The following is a 15,337-nucleotide window of genomic DNA, read 5'->3' as shown; positions in this document are numbered from 1 at the left end:
TACTAAAAACTTAATAAAAAAAGGCTATTAAACATTGCTATATATTGCTACTTTTACTTAAAAGAAAATTCCAACAACTGTCATATACTGTATATAATATTTACTTAATCTTACTGTAAACTGTTGGTTAAATTGTTAAGTTGTTTTACACACTGTTCTCCCCATTTACGCCTAACTTTATATTTGAAATTTGAACGTTTATGTAGACGTTTATAACGTTGCAAAGTGTCCAAAACAGGATGCAAGTTGCGCCATGACTGTCATGATGATTATGGCAGACAGTCATGCTTCAGCAGGGCTCGCTCCGCCACACTGCGTGCGTGCATGTGTGTGTGTGTGTGTCGGGGTTAATTAATTGGCTGTTGCCAGAGCAGTCCAGCCAATCGTAGAGCCAGACGACACATAACGGTCTTAAAGTTGTGAGTATAAAAAGGTTGAGCTGCGAATAGAGCACATGCTGTCTGTCTGTTAGTGCACGGTGGACTCTGGACTGCACTGGACACAACTCAACACACACACACACTTCCACACGTGCACATGCGCACGCACGCACACACACACACACACACACACACACACTTACACACACACACACGCGCACAGGACTCAGGAGGAGGAGGAATATTCTTAGGGTCTCGATCGGAGCCTCATATCGGAGCTTAGTTGGGACGTCCAAGGCTCAGCCAGCCAGCCATGCGTGTGGCCGGCCTTGTGGTGTGTGTGAGCGGCGTGCTGCTGGCTCTGGGACCACTCAACCACCACCATGCCTTCTGTGAGGAGGACAACAACCACCACAAGACATCTTCACCATCTTCTGCTGCTTCTTCTTCATCATCATCGTCGACTTCTTCTGCTTCATCTCAGCAGATCTCATCATCATCATCATCAGCGACCAGCACGCAGTCTCAGCAGGCAGAGGTTAGTGACATGCAGTCTGCCAGGCAGGGACTCCTCCATATAACAGTCTGCCAGGCAGGGAGGGACTCCTCCATATAACAGTCTGCCAGGCAGGGACCCTCCATATAACAGTCTGCCAGGCAGGGACCCTCCATATAACAGTTTGCCAGGCAGGGACTCCTCCATATAACAGTCTGCCAGGCAGGGACCCTCCATATAACAGTCTGCCAGGCAGGGACCCTCCATATAACAGTCTGCCAGTCAGGGACCCTCCATATAACAGACTGCCAGGCAGGGACTCCTCCATATAACAGTCTGCCAGGCAGGGACCCTCCATATAACAGTCTGCCAGGCAGGGACCCTCCATATGACAGTCTGCCAGGCAGGGACTCCTCCATATAACAGTCTGCCAGGCAGGGACCCTCCATATAACAGTCTGCCAGGCAGGGACCCCTATAAGAGAAGATGTTTACGGCTCTAGCAGTCATTTTCAACCATTTTAATTTCAAAGGACCCCCCCATGCAGTTTGACGTGCGTTTAATTAATATGGCCATGCACAGACCACCGTTTCTATCTCTGGGACCCACATTTATTTTGAAAAAAAAAATCTATGTTCATTTAACTCTGAGAGTGTACAAATGGAACCAAATGGACCCATTAGGTTCCATTTGTACACTCTCTGAGTTTCCAAGTAACTTGGTCAGGTTAACTAACTAACCCTAATTTCCAGTAACAAAAGTAGTAAAATGTATAGTCCAGCTTCATATTCCAATTCTTCCATATCCATTATTTATACTGTAACGCTACTTTCTGAAGTAATTTGGCTAGAGAAATATTTTGTCAGGGGACATTTACAGGTGGATTTGCATCAGCGTAACAGGAGGGACAGTAAAGTCAGGGACAAACATTGATTTCAAGATGTATAAGCATTAAAAATACATTATTACAATTTATAACATTTGGTGAGAAGCATTAGAACAATAGTAGGCCTATACAAATTCAATACAAATTCAAAAGTTTTGATTTTGTGTGAATTTGAAGAGATTTGTACAATGAAGCTGAACAAACATGATATGGGGGGGCATGGCATGTTAGCAAACTCTACTCAAATCAAAGGGATTATTTTATATTGATTTCACTCTGGGGTATCATGTTTTGTTTTCTATGGTGGAAAACCTTTAATAGTATAAGATACGCTTTTTGTAATTAGTGTTTTTGCTGATTTTACACAAAATATGCTGCATTCTGACCTGGGGACACAAATGGCACCGAATAATTTAGGAATGACCACATTTTCTAATACAATTAGCCTACTCAACACTGGTAGGCCTACGGAGGGATTTTTACTTATACTGGATAATCTTCAATTTCCCATACTTTTACGTCTACTCCACTGCATCTCTGAGCATAGCCTGACACTCTTTTAATGTGTGGCTAGCGATTCAGGGCTGGAGCCAGGCTATCCCAGAGGCACATATTTGTACTTTTACTCCACTATATTTATTTGAAAAACGTTACTTACTAGTTTAACCGATTCAGGACGGGAACCCCTTTTGGTGTTTTAACCATTATTCTAAACTTTATCTATTGAAAAATCGTTAAAATGTCCCGCTAATCTTTGAATATATATTCTTTCACAAAGAGCGTTTTAACTTGCTTCATGGTGGGGTCCCTGAAACTACATTATTTTCAGCAGCCAAATTCAGATAAATCTGGGGGTCCTTGACATGGAAAAAGTTGAGCACCACTGACATAGAAACATATCGGCCTCAGGTCTACACTACTTACAAAACACATTAACCATATATATATATATATATATATATATATATATATATATATTTTTTATTCATCACATTTCATAGACAAGTCCCTTTATATTCTATTTTCAAAATAGAATATAAAGTTTTTCAAATACTCAAAGTTACTTTTTTTAAACCCATGTTTAATTAAATACATGTTTTATTAGTTAAATTCTCTCACAGTGACTATTTGTTTCTAAATTCATATTTGGCATTTCAATTCAGTTCTGATTATTTAATCAATCAATCAATCTGAAAGATGACTATTTTCTTTACTATATTTTTATCCCACCATTTTTTGCAACACATTTATTTTCATCCAGTGTCAATTGTCTAATGTAATGGGCACTAGTACACTCCCTCTGCCAACCTGGGGAGATACAAAACTAGAAGGCATTTTTAGAATCAGCCTGTTCAGAAGCCGCTTCTTTTCACCTGACAAGGGGAGAGTTTCCCCGGTTGAACATGTCGGAACACCCAACCACCAGTTCCTTTCCACTCCATCAGGCGCCCCAGCTGGCCCAGGAAGAGGCAGTTTAGAGACTAGGATTACTGCATGTTTTTTTTCTTTTCATGAGGGTACAAGGAACACGGGGAGAACATGCAATTTCAAAGGAGCTTTATTGGCATGATAAAACATACGTTTACATTGCCAAAGCAAGTGTCAAAATACAATAGTATATACAGTTGACACAGTACAGCATTTTGTAAACATGTCTTGCATCGTTACATGTTATACACGTTATACAATTTATACAGATTTTTATTTATTTTTAAATTCTCTCAATACTATTTAAATAGTATACAAAGCTCAGGTTAAAGGTAGCAGCTCTGTTTACATGTGGTCTACTTGGTAGCCTACAGATGGTAGTCCTTAGGGTGGTTGTATTCCATCGGCTAACCTTCTTTTGTCGCAAAAGTTCACAAATCTTGCTGCTGTGTTTGCCGTTGGTCATAGATTGAAACTAGAACTGCACTCTGTCGAGTGCCTACTTGCTTGTTGCACACAAGTAGGCCTACTAGTGCGCAAGCAGAGCGCACAAGTACTGTCGACCGCTACAAACTGTCAAATCTCAGCTTCTCTGTGAAAGAACGTTAAAACATGTATTTAATTGAACATGGGTTTAAACATGGGTTTAAAAAAAGTTTGAAATATTGCCTCTATGTATATTGCCTCTATGTATATGTATATGTAATTTGTAAGTTGATTAGCGGTATAGGTTACATGGCTTTCTGTTGTATTTTCTATTTTTATATATAGGTTTTCTGTGCTCAATTGCACCAAAAAACCTGAAGTTTTAACATGAAGTAGATTTTCTGTGGTCTGGGGTTTTCTGGCTCAAACAAGTGCTCTGATTTCTGTGATGTCACAGCCTGCAAATCCCATATATGTAAATAAATTTTCCAGCAGATGTCACTGTTTTCACTGTTTTGCCTGTTTTCAGCTCAAAAGTCCTCCAAATCCCAGAGAAAACTCCAGGCCACAGAAAATCCACTGAATGTTCAAAGTTCAGGTTTTTTTGGGGTGTAATTGAGGTCACTTGTTCCGTTGACTTACAGGACGGCGGCGAGCCGCAGTGCTCCACGTGTGCCAGCGCACGGCAGCACATCAAGACCATGCGCCTGAACGCCATCAAGTCGCAGATCCTGAGCAAGCTGCGGCTGCGGGCGGCGCCCAACATCAGCCGCGACGTGGTGCAGCAGCTGCTGCCGCGTGCGCCGCCGCTGCAGCGGCTGCTCGATCAGTACAACGTGCTAGGGGACATGCAGTACCGCCGCGTGCCACCGGGGGGCGCAGGAGTAGGAGAGAGGACGGGAGAGCAGCAGTACCGCCACGACAGACTACCAGGAGAGAGGATGCAGGACGCAGCGGCGGGCATGGACGAGGAGGACGAGGAACACGCCTTCGCAGAGACCATCATGATGATGGCAACCCAACGTAAGTCAGAATGAGTATACAGTATGCACGATGCTTCTAGATCTGCTGTTTTAGGAACACACCCGCAGACCGCTACCAAACCGAAATATGGTTAGGTTTTAGTTATAGTTTTACTGAGATTACGTTTTTGAATAAGGTTAGGTTTAGGCATAGTTTTACTGAGGTTACGGTTTTGGAATAAGGTTAGGTTTAGACATAGTTTTCCTGAGGTCATGTATAGGAATAAGGTTAGGTTTAGGCATAGTTTTACTGAGATCACGTATAGGATTATGGTTAGGTTTAGACATAGTTTTACTGAGGTCACGTATAGGAATAAGGTTAGGTTTAGGCGTAGTTTTACTGAGATCACGTATAGGATTATGGTTAGGTTTAGACATAGTTTTACTGAGGTCACGTATAGGAATAAGGTTAGGTTTAGACGTAGTTTTACTGAGATTACGGTTTTGGAATAAGGTTAGGTTTAGGCATAGTTTTACTGAGGTTACGGTTTTGGAATAAGGTTAGGTTTAGGCATAGTTTTACTGAGGTTACGTTTAGGAATAAGAGAGAGAGGACGAGAAGAGGCATGTATGGAAATTTACATGGACCAGATCCACTGAGCCATTAGATGTGCGTCTAAAGTTTTTTAGATGTCTATCCTTAGATTAGACGTTGATTTGTGGTTGTTTAAACGTCTATATATAGACCGTCTATATATAGACGTTGGAACAACCGCTAATCAACGTCTAATCTACGAATAGATGTCTAAAAAACTTTCATTTTAACCGTTTTTTCTCACATTTTTAGACAGCCCTTTAGACGAATATTAGACGTCTATTAGACCAAAAAATGCTCAGTGGGGATGGTCAGCAGCATTGACCTGTGACCTTCTCGTCCTCTCTGCAGCGGACCCTCTGGTGCAGGTGGACCAGGTGCCAAAGTGCTGCCTGTTCTCCTTCAGGCAAAAGCTGCAGGTGAGCCGGGTGGTCCGCGCCCAGTTGTGGGTCCACCTCCGAGCCTCTGACCAGGACACCACCGTCTCGCTGCAGATCTCCAGGTATGGGACTACCGCTACTAAAACACTATATAGCGAACAATGTTTGTCCACTACCTTTATATTTTCCACTAACAAAAACTATTTTATTTTCTATGTGTGTTTTTTTTGGCTTTTGCCTTTATTTTATATTTTGTATGGAGGGATAGACAGTAAGTAGACTGACAGGCAATGGAAAGAGAGATGGGGGAGTGACAAGCAAGTAAAGGCCGTCGGGATCGGGAGTCGAACCCGCAGCACACTGCCAGACTGGATTACCAGCCAAGGTGCCTGGACCGCTGAGCCACGGCCCAGGCCAACTAAGCGAAAACGTAACTTAAAACTGAGCTATGTTGACTGAGATCAGTGGCCTTGTGGTTAGAGTGTCCGCCCTGGGACTGGAAGTTGGAATGTCATCTTTTGTAATTATAAAGTCCTCTCAGGACTCTTGCTGAAGTGCTAATTCAGCCCTCCTTTCATGCTTCCACCTCTTGGTTCTCCAACTATCCCAATGTCACTTTAAGATAAGCTTCAAACCTCCCAAAAACAAACTAATTTGACTACTCTTTGGCAGGTGGCCGATGACCCACCTCTTACGAACCCATTTTGCTAGCCTTGGTTGGGTTTGGGTAGCAGAGAGTTAAGCAATTGAAAATGGGATTGACATTCAAAATTGTATATTGCTTGCATATCTTTGCCCTCAATGCCCTCAGTACCACCTGATTAATTTGACCTAAACAAAGTAAGCGATCTGGTACCACCCACTTGTAAAAAAATATTGGTCAAGACTCAATTCTCTTTCTACAGCACTGCCAACAAAGCGTGGAATGCCCTGACCCCTTCCCTTAAAAAAATGCAGATCACAGACTTCCTTTAAAACAGGCCCGAAACTCCACCTTGGAGGAACTTATCACTTGGCAGGTGATCCACCCCCCCCCCCTCTTTACAACCACCTTCTTTTTTCTTCTTCCACTCTATACAGTGTTTTACTTTTTGTGATGATATTGAATTTTGTTGTTAATTTTCATGTCGTGTCATGTTTATGAATATATAGGACCCGAATGGAAACAAGACAGCAAGGCCACTGTCTGACTGCACTCTGTTTACATTTCTGTCTGAATTAAGTATTCAATCAATCAATCAATGATTAACTGATCACCTACATAATAATTAGGGTGACCCTTTGCGTGGGACAGTCCCTCATTTCCAAGACGTTTAAGGTGTCCCACAAATTGTCCCACATTGTGACTGGCAGGCATCAGTGTTCCGTAATAGTTAGCCCCCTAATAGTTGGCTTTCTGTTGTAAAGCTCTATCATTGTCTCTTTTACTGCAAGATGTGTTTTTAAGCCTGTTTAAATATATTCTTGGCTACAGTACCAAGTCTGCAATACCACCCATGACCAAAATTAGCATTTTAAAACAAAAAATCACTCCTGATCGAGGGGCGCTAATATATTCAAGTCAAACTCATGTTGATTAGGTGATGTAATGGTGATGTACAACAAACAAAAATGAAACGCCATTAACAATAAAGAGACAATATAACGTAAATGACACATCATGACGTGAATTTTCCCTTCATTGTCAATGGCGTTCACAAAACAAACATGATGATGACTATGATAGGCAATAATATTAGGCCTACGGTCAAATATGACATCAATGCATTTAATAGCAACTTAGTAATGAGTTGCTAACCCCATCCAGTTCCACTTGTCCCAAACAAGTGATACTTCTGTCCCTCAAATGGACAGTTTGGATCTGGTCACCCTAGTAATAACCTCACGTCACCAGGCTTATATTTACACCTCGGAGGAAAGCCTTGTCTGTGTTACAAAATTGCCGCATGATCCGTTCAGGAGAGGATGATATTGTTACATCATGTTGTAGTCATTGTTTTGTAGTCATCAGGATGATATCGTTACGTCATGTTGTAGTCATTGTTTTGCAGTCATCAGGATGACATCGTTACGCCATGTATAGTAATTGTTTTGCAGTCATCAGGCCGGAACCCTCAATCTGGAACTTCCTTTCCCTCAAACCGGAAGAATAACAATAAAAGCTCTCGTAGCCTGCAGCTTTTATTGGGAAAAATCGGTTTGAGGGAAAGGAAATTCCAGATTGATGGTTCCGGCCTGATGACTACAAAACAATGACTACTACAACGTGACGTAACGATATCATCCGCTCTTGACCCGGATCATAAACCCCGAATAGGAATGCCGCCCTAGACTCCCCTAGTAATAATCGAGACAGGCATGCGTCTCCCCCCCCTCCCCCCCAGGCTCATGCCGGTGACGGCGGATGGCAGGAGACGCGTACGGATCCGCTTCCTGAAGATGGAGGTGGCGGCGGGCGTGGGCTCCTGGCAGAGCATCGACGTCAAGCATGTGCTGAGTGGCTGGCTGCGGCAGCCCGACACCAACCACGGCATCGAGATCAACGCCTTCGACGCGCGCGGCACCGACCTGGCCGTGTCCTCCACGCTGCCGGGAGAGGAGGGCCTGGTGAGTCCCACTCCGCTCCGCTCGACTCCACTGTGAGCTTGTAGATCGGCTGTTAGACTGTAATTCGTCTTAACTGCAAGTAACTAAACATTTCAAATAATTGTAGTGGAGTAAAAGTACAAAGCACACTCAGTGAATGTACGTGCGTTCAGCCAGCACTATCGCCGCTGCTCCCATAGAGTTATATGGCTGCTCCCATAGTGTCATAAGGCTGTTCCCATAGAGTTATAAGGCTGCTCCCATAGAGTTATAAGGCTGCTCCCATAGAGTTATAAGGCTGTTCCCATAGAGTCATAAGGCTGCTCCTATAGAGTTATAAGGCTGCTCCCATAGAGTTATAAGGCTGCTCCCATAGAGTCATAAGGCTTCTCCCATAGAGTTATAAGGCTGCTCCCATAGAGTCATAAGGCTGTTCCCATAAGGCTGCTCCCATGAGTTATAAGGCTGCTCAGTTGCTTTGTTGTCGTCTACCTTTAATAACCGTTATATCCCAACCTGACCATTTGGTGTGGTTTGGGCTTTAGAGAACAGAATAAGGGCAACCATGTGAAAGGAATAGAATAGGAATAGTGGTTCTCAATATCTTTTGAGCTCTGGACCACTAGCATGTCAGTTAAATAATTCACCTCAAATTAACAAATTAAATTAAGCCCTTAATATAACAGTCAATATTTAATTTCAAGGTTTTTCCCCCCACACCACGCTCACATCCTGCCACCCAACACAACAGTGGTCCCCAGGTTGATTCTTAGTCAGGGTGGTGGTCCCTGGTTCATAATTAGTTGAAAACCCCTGTGTTAGACGATGAAAAAACACTAGTTCCTGTGTTGCGTTACATTGAAATCGGACAGTTGACCTATGAATGCGGTTTCGACGGAAGCGACAGCTGTAATGAAGTAGTCTCTCACACAGGTCCCTGCAAGCTGCGGGCCCTGGGGGCTTAAGCGCCAGTACGTTCCATCGTTAATGCAGGCCTGCATGGGTTTGTTTGGAGCCACAAGGAATTCACACGTTATTGCTGTCGGGCAGAAACCTTGAATCTCCATATTTCTACTTTTTGTTTAGATTTTTTTTTAATCTCGTAAAGTAATGTCCTACTTCATCACATTCAAGAGTGTCACATAAGGCGTGGCATTTTGAGGCGTTGTGAGCTTCTAGGTTGGCTACTTAGTTTTTTTAAAGTTTTTTTACAACTAAAAACAAGGAACTGTTTTGGACATTATGCTAGGTTTCCACCCGCCAGCAAGGATTTGACAGAGCTCTGAAAAGTCGCTAATGAACTCAGACTCCAGGGAGCCGCACACCTGCGCTTGGATTGGACGCGTGCCCAGACAGCCCCAGCAATAATCCCACGTCTTATTGGCCGATTACATAAAAGTTCACCTACCCCAAATTCCTGGCAGGCTCCCGTGTGACTGACTGTACAACACGGACTAACAAACACACTGCTACTATGAATCTATTCCATGAGCTATTAAAGTTATATTTTGGGGTCAAAACAAAGGCTTTTTTTGTTAGTCGTTACCACAGAGTTCAGTAACAGAGAGGTCTTTCAGGTGGGTCCCCGATTTCCTCCAATCAGGACAGAATACCGATTCATCAGCTTCAGTTTTATAGTGTTTGAGTTTCAGTTCTGTACGTCTGCTCATTCCTTTGCCTTGTCACTTCCAATTAGGGATAAGGCTTGATAACTGATACCCGAAAAAACCTGATAACAAGCTTATTGAGTACCCGTTATCAATTACCTTTGGGCTTATCAAGCCTGCCATGGAGCATAGTGGCCCATGACGTCATGTTTAAACAATCAAAATAAGAGGCGATCAAGAAATACAATTTATAATCATCCACGCTGGCACAAACATGTAGGTCAAAAAGTGTACCTGCAGCGCTACCCGGGGAAACACAATTACACTTTTAAAATGATGATACACACATTAACCAGTTAACAGTTTCTTCAATATTATTTTCCCAAAAGTAAGAAGGTCAATAATTGCCTTCCGTCTGTTAGATGTATTTGAAGGCTCTAGTAAAAGATACCGGTTCTGTTCAGAATATATTGTCTCCCGTCTTTCCACAAAATAATAGAAAATGCTCGATAGTGGGCTCGATAAGAACCCGGCTCGATAAGCCTGATCGATAAGGTGCTCGTTATGAATAGAAATGCTCCTACTTCCAATTCCACTTGTTTATCCTGTATTCATTGAAACTCTTCGTCACACTCTTTGCGCTCCCCTCCCCCTTCACGCATTGCAGCAACCCTTCCTGGAGGTGAAGATTTCGGACAGCCCGCGACGCTCCCGGCGTGACTCGGGCCTCGACTGCGAGGAGAACTCGCCGGAGTCACGCTGCTGCCGCTACCCGCTGATGGTGGACTTCGAGGACTTTGGCTGGGACTGGATCATCGCGCCCAAGCGTTACAAGGCCAACTACTGCATCGGCGAGTGTGAATACCTGCACCTGGAGAAGTACCCGCACACGCACCTGGTCAACAGGGCCACGCCGCGCGGCACGGCCGGCCCGTGCTGCACGCCCAAGAAGGTGTCGCCCATCAACATGCTCTACTTCAACGACAAGGAGGAGATCGTCTACGGGAAGATCCCGTCCATGGTGGTGGACCGCTGCGGATGCTCGTGAGAAGCCGTGGGCGGGGGTGGTGGTCCGAGGGGGGGAGGGGAGGGGGACGGGGTTAGGGTGACCAGAAAGAAAGTCCCCCCTTGGGGCGTGGGACAGTCCCTCATTTCCAAGACTTTTCAGGCGTCCCCACAAAATGAGAACCGCTGTCCCACATTGTGAGTGGCTAGCAGGGATGATCAGTGTTCAAATGCCCTAAGACTTAGTCCCCTTGTGGTTGGCTTTCCGTTGTATAGCTCTCTTCCTTCAAGGTGTGTTTTTAAGCCTGTTAAAATAACATGAGAAATATCCCCCTAGGCTACAGTACCAAGTCGGCCATAACACTCATGACCAAAATTAGCATTTTAAAACAAAATGTGAGGGGTTTTTAACAAAATGATAGGCAATATTAGGCCTATGGTTGAATATGACGTCAAGTCATTTAAATAGCAACTCAAGTATTAAGTTGCTAACCCCGTCCCATCCCTTCCCGTCCAGCTTGTCCCACACAAGTGATACTTCTGTCCCTCAAATGAACAGTTTGGAGCTGGTCACCCTAGGGAGGGGAGGGAGAGGCTGCAGGACCGGCCCAGGGGGGGGGGTCCCGGTTCTTCTTCTTCTGACCGACCGGACACCCAGAACATTTTGACACGTAGGTCCCCCCCCAAATCAGTCAGTCCAGCTTTGCAGCAGATCGCGGTGCAATAATAGAACCAAACGGAGTAGAGACACGTAGCCGAACCCCGTCGCAACAAGCAACAAGCAGCAGCGCTTTATACGAACCACATATCAGATCTTATTTTTTTTGTTGTCTTTCTGTAGTTGTATTTGTCTTTTCCTCTGGTCGACAGTGTGGTCATGCAGAGACAGCCCGGGTTGAGGACAGAAGGATAGAGAGGTCAACGTCACAAACGGCCAAACGTTGGACTCTAGACCCTAGAGATGAACGACAGGAACATAATATTATCCCCCAAAACGGTATCGTCTGCCTCCAGTGTCCATTTATTCAAGCAGTGACTGTGATAGGGCTGTGTCGCGATTACAAAATTGTTAAATAAAATGGTAAATGGTGCATTTATATAGCGCTTTACATAGTGCATTACATTCACCCATTCACACACACATTCATACACCGATTGCGGCGGAAGCCATGCAAGGTAAAATCCAGCACATTGGAGGAATTTGGGGTTGCCCAAGGACACATTTGAACCGCCAACCCATGGATCATTGGACGACCTGCTCTACCTCCTGAGCCACAGTCGCCCCACATTGTTGATGATTAAGATGTTAATTTGCAATGCATCCTGGGAAGTGTAGTTTCCCCGCCCTGAATGGGTTCATTATTGTCACCCAAATATTTGCGAATAACAATTGAATTGTGTTTTTTGCATCAATTTAACTTTTTTTTAATTTTATATTTAGTCTTCATAATCACAAATTGCACAGGGCAGATGTGAGAAATAACTTAAATATACTAAAGAAATCAGTGACAAATTGAATTTATTTCCAAAAAAATTACAAAATAGCGGAAATAGCTGATCTATAAAGCTTGTAGATCTGCTATTTCTGCTAATTAACCCATTTAGACCTGAGGCCGATTCCGTTTTCAGAAATACCATATGTTTCTGTGTCAGTGGTGCTCAACCTTTTTCACGTCAAGGACCCCAAGAATCATCTGTGTTTGGCCGCCGACCCCCATCTGAAAATATGTTGTCCCAGGGACCCCCCAGGAAGCAAAGATTTGAGTTAAAAACGTCCGCTCTGAAATTATATATATATTCAAAGATTTGTGACACATTTTCACGATAATATATCTTTTAGCAGATCTACAAGCTTGTAGCTTGTAGATATGCTATTCTCATTCAGTCACACGCTGTTTACATCACTTTAAATTGGTTTAACATTTAGAAATCCCACAGATACACTTAAAGACAGAGTGCCATGATTGTATTATGATTATACTAGGAGAAAGACGTTTTTCTTTTGTTTTTGTTTTGTTGTTTTGTTGTTTTCTTCTTCAAAAAAGTGAACAGAAAGTTCCAAAAATTATGTTTTTTATGTGGCCACAGCCATCAGTTCATTAAGTATACCTGGTTTTCATCTTAGCACCATCCACCTGAGGTTAGGCCCAAACCACTTAACAGCTGCAACTTCTTGCAACTACTCGCAACTTCTTGCAACAAAACAAACCACGCCAATGCAACTCCTTGCAAACTGCCATTGGGAATAATGATAATAAGTAGTTGCATGTTGCAAGGAGTTGCATGGCAAACCCTCTGGTGTGGTTAGGGCTTTTTAAGTCTGAACCGGTGCTCATACACACTCCCCATAATGAATGATTAACTCCATTAATCCATACTCCATACTGGCGACACAGTAACGGCAACGTGTCGCGTTGTCAACGGATCCCATTGCCGCCACACTTGAACTCTCCCGATTGTAAAGCCACTTTTCTGGTCAGAGAAGGACTTGAACGCGAAGGCACAATGAATGCAGTCTTACACACACAAAAGGTGTGCGTGTGTGTGTGTGTGTGTGTGTGTGTGTGTGTGTGTGTGTTAAGAGACAGAGACAATTAATGATTATCGAGATGTATGAATTTTGCAATCACGCTAAAACTCTGTCTTACAAACAACAGTTTGCACTATGGCACACCAATATAGGAAGGCATTGGTTGCTACAAAGGTTGTAAAAACTGATTTTTGATATTATGTTTGCTAATTTGTATTGTATACGTATAATGCCATTATTATTAATGTTAATATTATTTTCCATTAGCAGTTGCCTTTTCTGAACCACTGTTTGTAAGTGTATGGAACCACAATCTAGCAAGAAAACCACATGTACAACAGCAACTATTTACCTGTCAAATAAAGTTTTTTGATTATTTAAGTTCTCTTTATTTGACTAGAGGGTTTGATTTATTATTATTATTATTATTATTATTATTATTATTATTAGTATTATTATTATTATTATTATTATTATTATTATTATTATTACCCAGGGGTTCCCAAACTGTGGTGCGTGCACCCCTTGTGGTGCATGAACGCCCTCAGCACTCGCATGACCGAGAGGTCATTTTGACCTATTTTTTTAGATCTTGAAATTGATTATCTTTGAATGAATGAATGGTTTATTTCGATCTTATGCCATTGGAACATTACAAGAATAATCATGTATTAAACTCATTTGACATGATCGAAAAGGTATAGGCGGAAGCTAGTAGCTTATTAATGCCTATCCTGATTACATGGTTAAGTAATAACTAAAAGAGATTTGCAAAAACAAAATCCATCATTAGCAAAGATTGGAGTAAAACAAAGATAAAAGGAATATTTAATTATATGATATACCTTTAATGAATACCCTTTGTTTAGCGGTTTTCATTTTTCACAGAATCAAAGGTTTTATGGTTATGATTCAGCAGCATCCTGGATGGCTGGATTCTATAGGCTTAAAATAAATGATGATTTTTTTGAATTTTCGTTTTTTCACATCATATGAAAGCAGGGAATCCTAGCTTCAAATTGACATATTGGTTGTTCAGTTTGACCCACCAGTTTTGGAGATATGGCTTATAGTAATGTCTTGCAGAAAACCACAAGTTGAGAAAACAGGCTTGAAAGGTTCACTTGGTCTCTGTGGTCTCTAACATTACAACTACAGGTACAGGTTTAAGCATTTATTTATTTATGTACCAGGGCAGGAATTTCACGGTGGCCGTCGTTGCCCCTCTCTTTGGGCGTGTGCCCCTCGAAAAAGTATATGCCCATACGGCCAAAGTGGCCGTGGTGCCCCGACCGGCGCCACAGAAGTTAATTTACCATTTTTCCTCTGCGTAATTTTCCAGTCATTACGGTAACCAATGTTCCCCTCACGCCCGCGCAGAACAAATCTGTGTTGTAGTTGTGTTGCCAAAGTGGTTTGATTCTTTTGCGGTACTTTGCCTTCATAACTACCCCCGATGCCCCCTGGAAGGGGGTCTGATGAGGAGTACATGGAGTATGCCAGCTGATGACCTGGGCTCACTTGACTCTCACAGTTTGAAAACAAGTACAGAACTACATCGATATTACACATTTCAATGGTTTGACAATTATCTAACAAGTTGTAAATAGTACCACTGTATTCCTCATCCTTGAAAATGTATGATTAGCCACCAGAATCAAGATCCAAGGTTAATAACTGGAGTTATTGTAAAATAACAGTGGATGGGTGGCCATTTTGAAAAAAACTATGGTCACAGGACAAACCTAAACAGTACCACTGTATTCCTAATCCTTGAAAATGTGGGATTAGTCACCAGAATCAAGATCCTAGGTGGTCTAGAACCTGCATTTGTAAAATAACGACCATTTGGTGGCCATTTTCCAAATGGCTGCCAAGGTCACCACGGGCCAAATCTGCGATGGCCCTATACTGTATATAGCCAAAAATGTTCCTTATGGCATGCTCTAACTGTGTGCCAAATTTCATACATTTATTGTAAAGTGCACGCTTTTTGCCTGTAGGGCCTCCACTATTTGTTAGTATGGAAATAGCGACTTGAGGGGAGAGGTTCAAG

General features: G+C 42.8%; 1 protein-coding gene across 1 annotated transcript; it reads left to right on the top strand.

Moving 5' to 3' along the window:
* The first annotated feature begins 469 nt into the window (after window positions 1-469).
* LOC310867213 (growth/differentiation factor 8-like) lies at window positions 470-13,657 on the top strand. The gene is made up of 5 exons (XM_083777100.1): window positions 470-918; window positions 4,261-4,639; window positions 5,525-5,675; window positions 7,938-8,160; window positions 10,414-13,657. Exons 1-5 carry the CDS (start codon window positions 694-696, stop codon window positions 10,792-10,794), a joined length of 1,359 nt encoding a protein of 452 aa, XP_083633226.1. The 5' UTR covers window positions 470-693; the 3' UTR covers window positions 10,795-13,657.
* The last annotated feature ends 1,680 nt before the right edge of the window (window positions 13,658-15,337 follow it).

Source organism: Protomyctophum parallelum (genome assembly GCF_964188405.1).
Source record: "Protomyctophum parallelum genome assembly, chromosome: 11".
Lineage (NCBI taxonomy): Eukaryota > Metazoa > Chordata > Actinopteri > Myctophiformes > Myctophidae > Protomyctophum > Protomyctophum parallelum.
The sequence above is the reverse complement of the archived record's forward strand: the minus strand, read 5'-3'. Positions and strand labels throughout refer to the sequence as shown.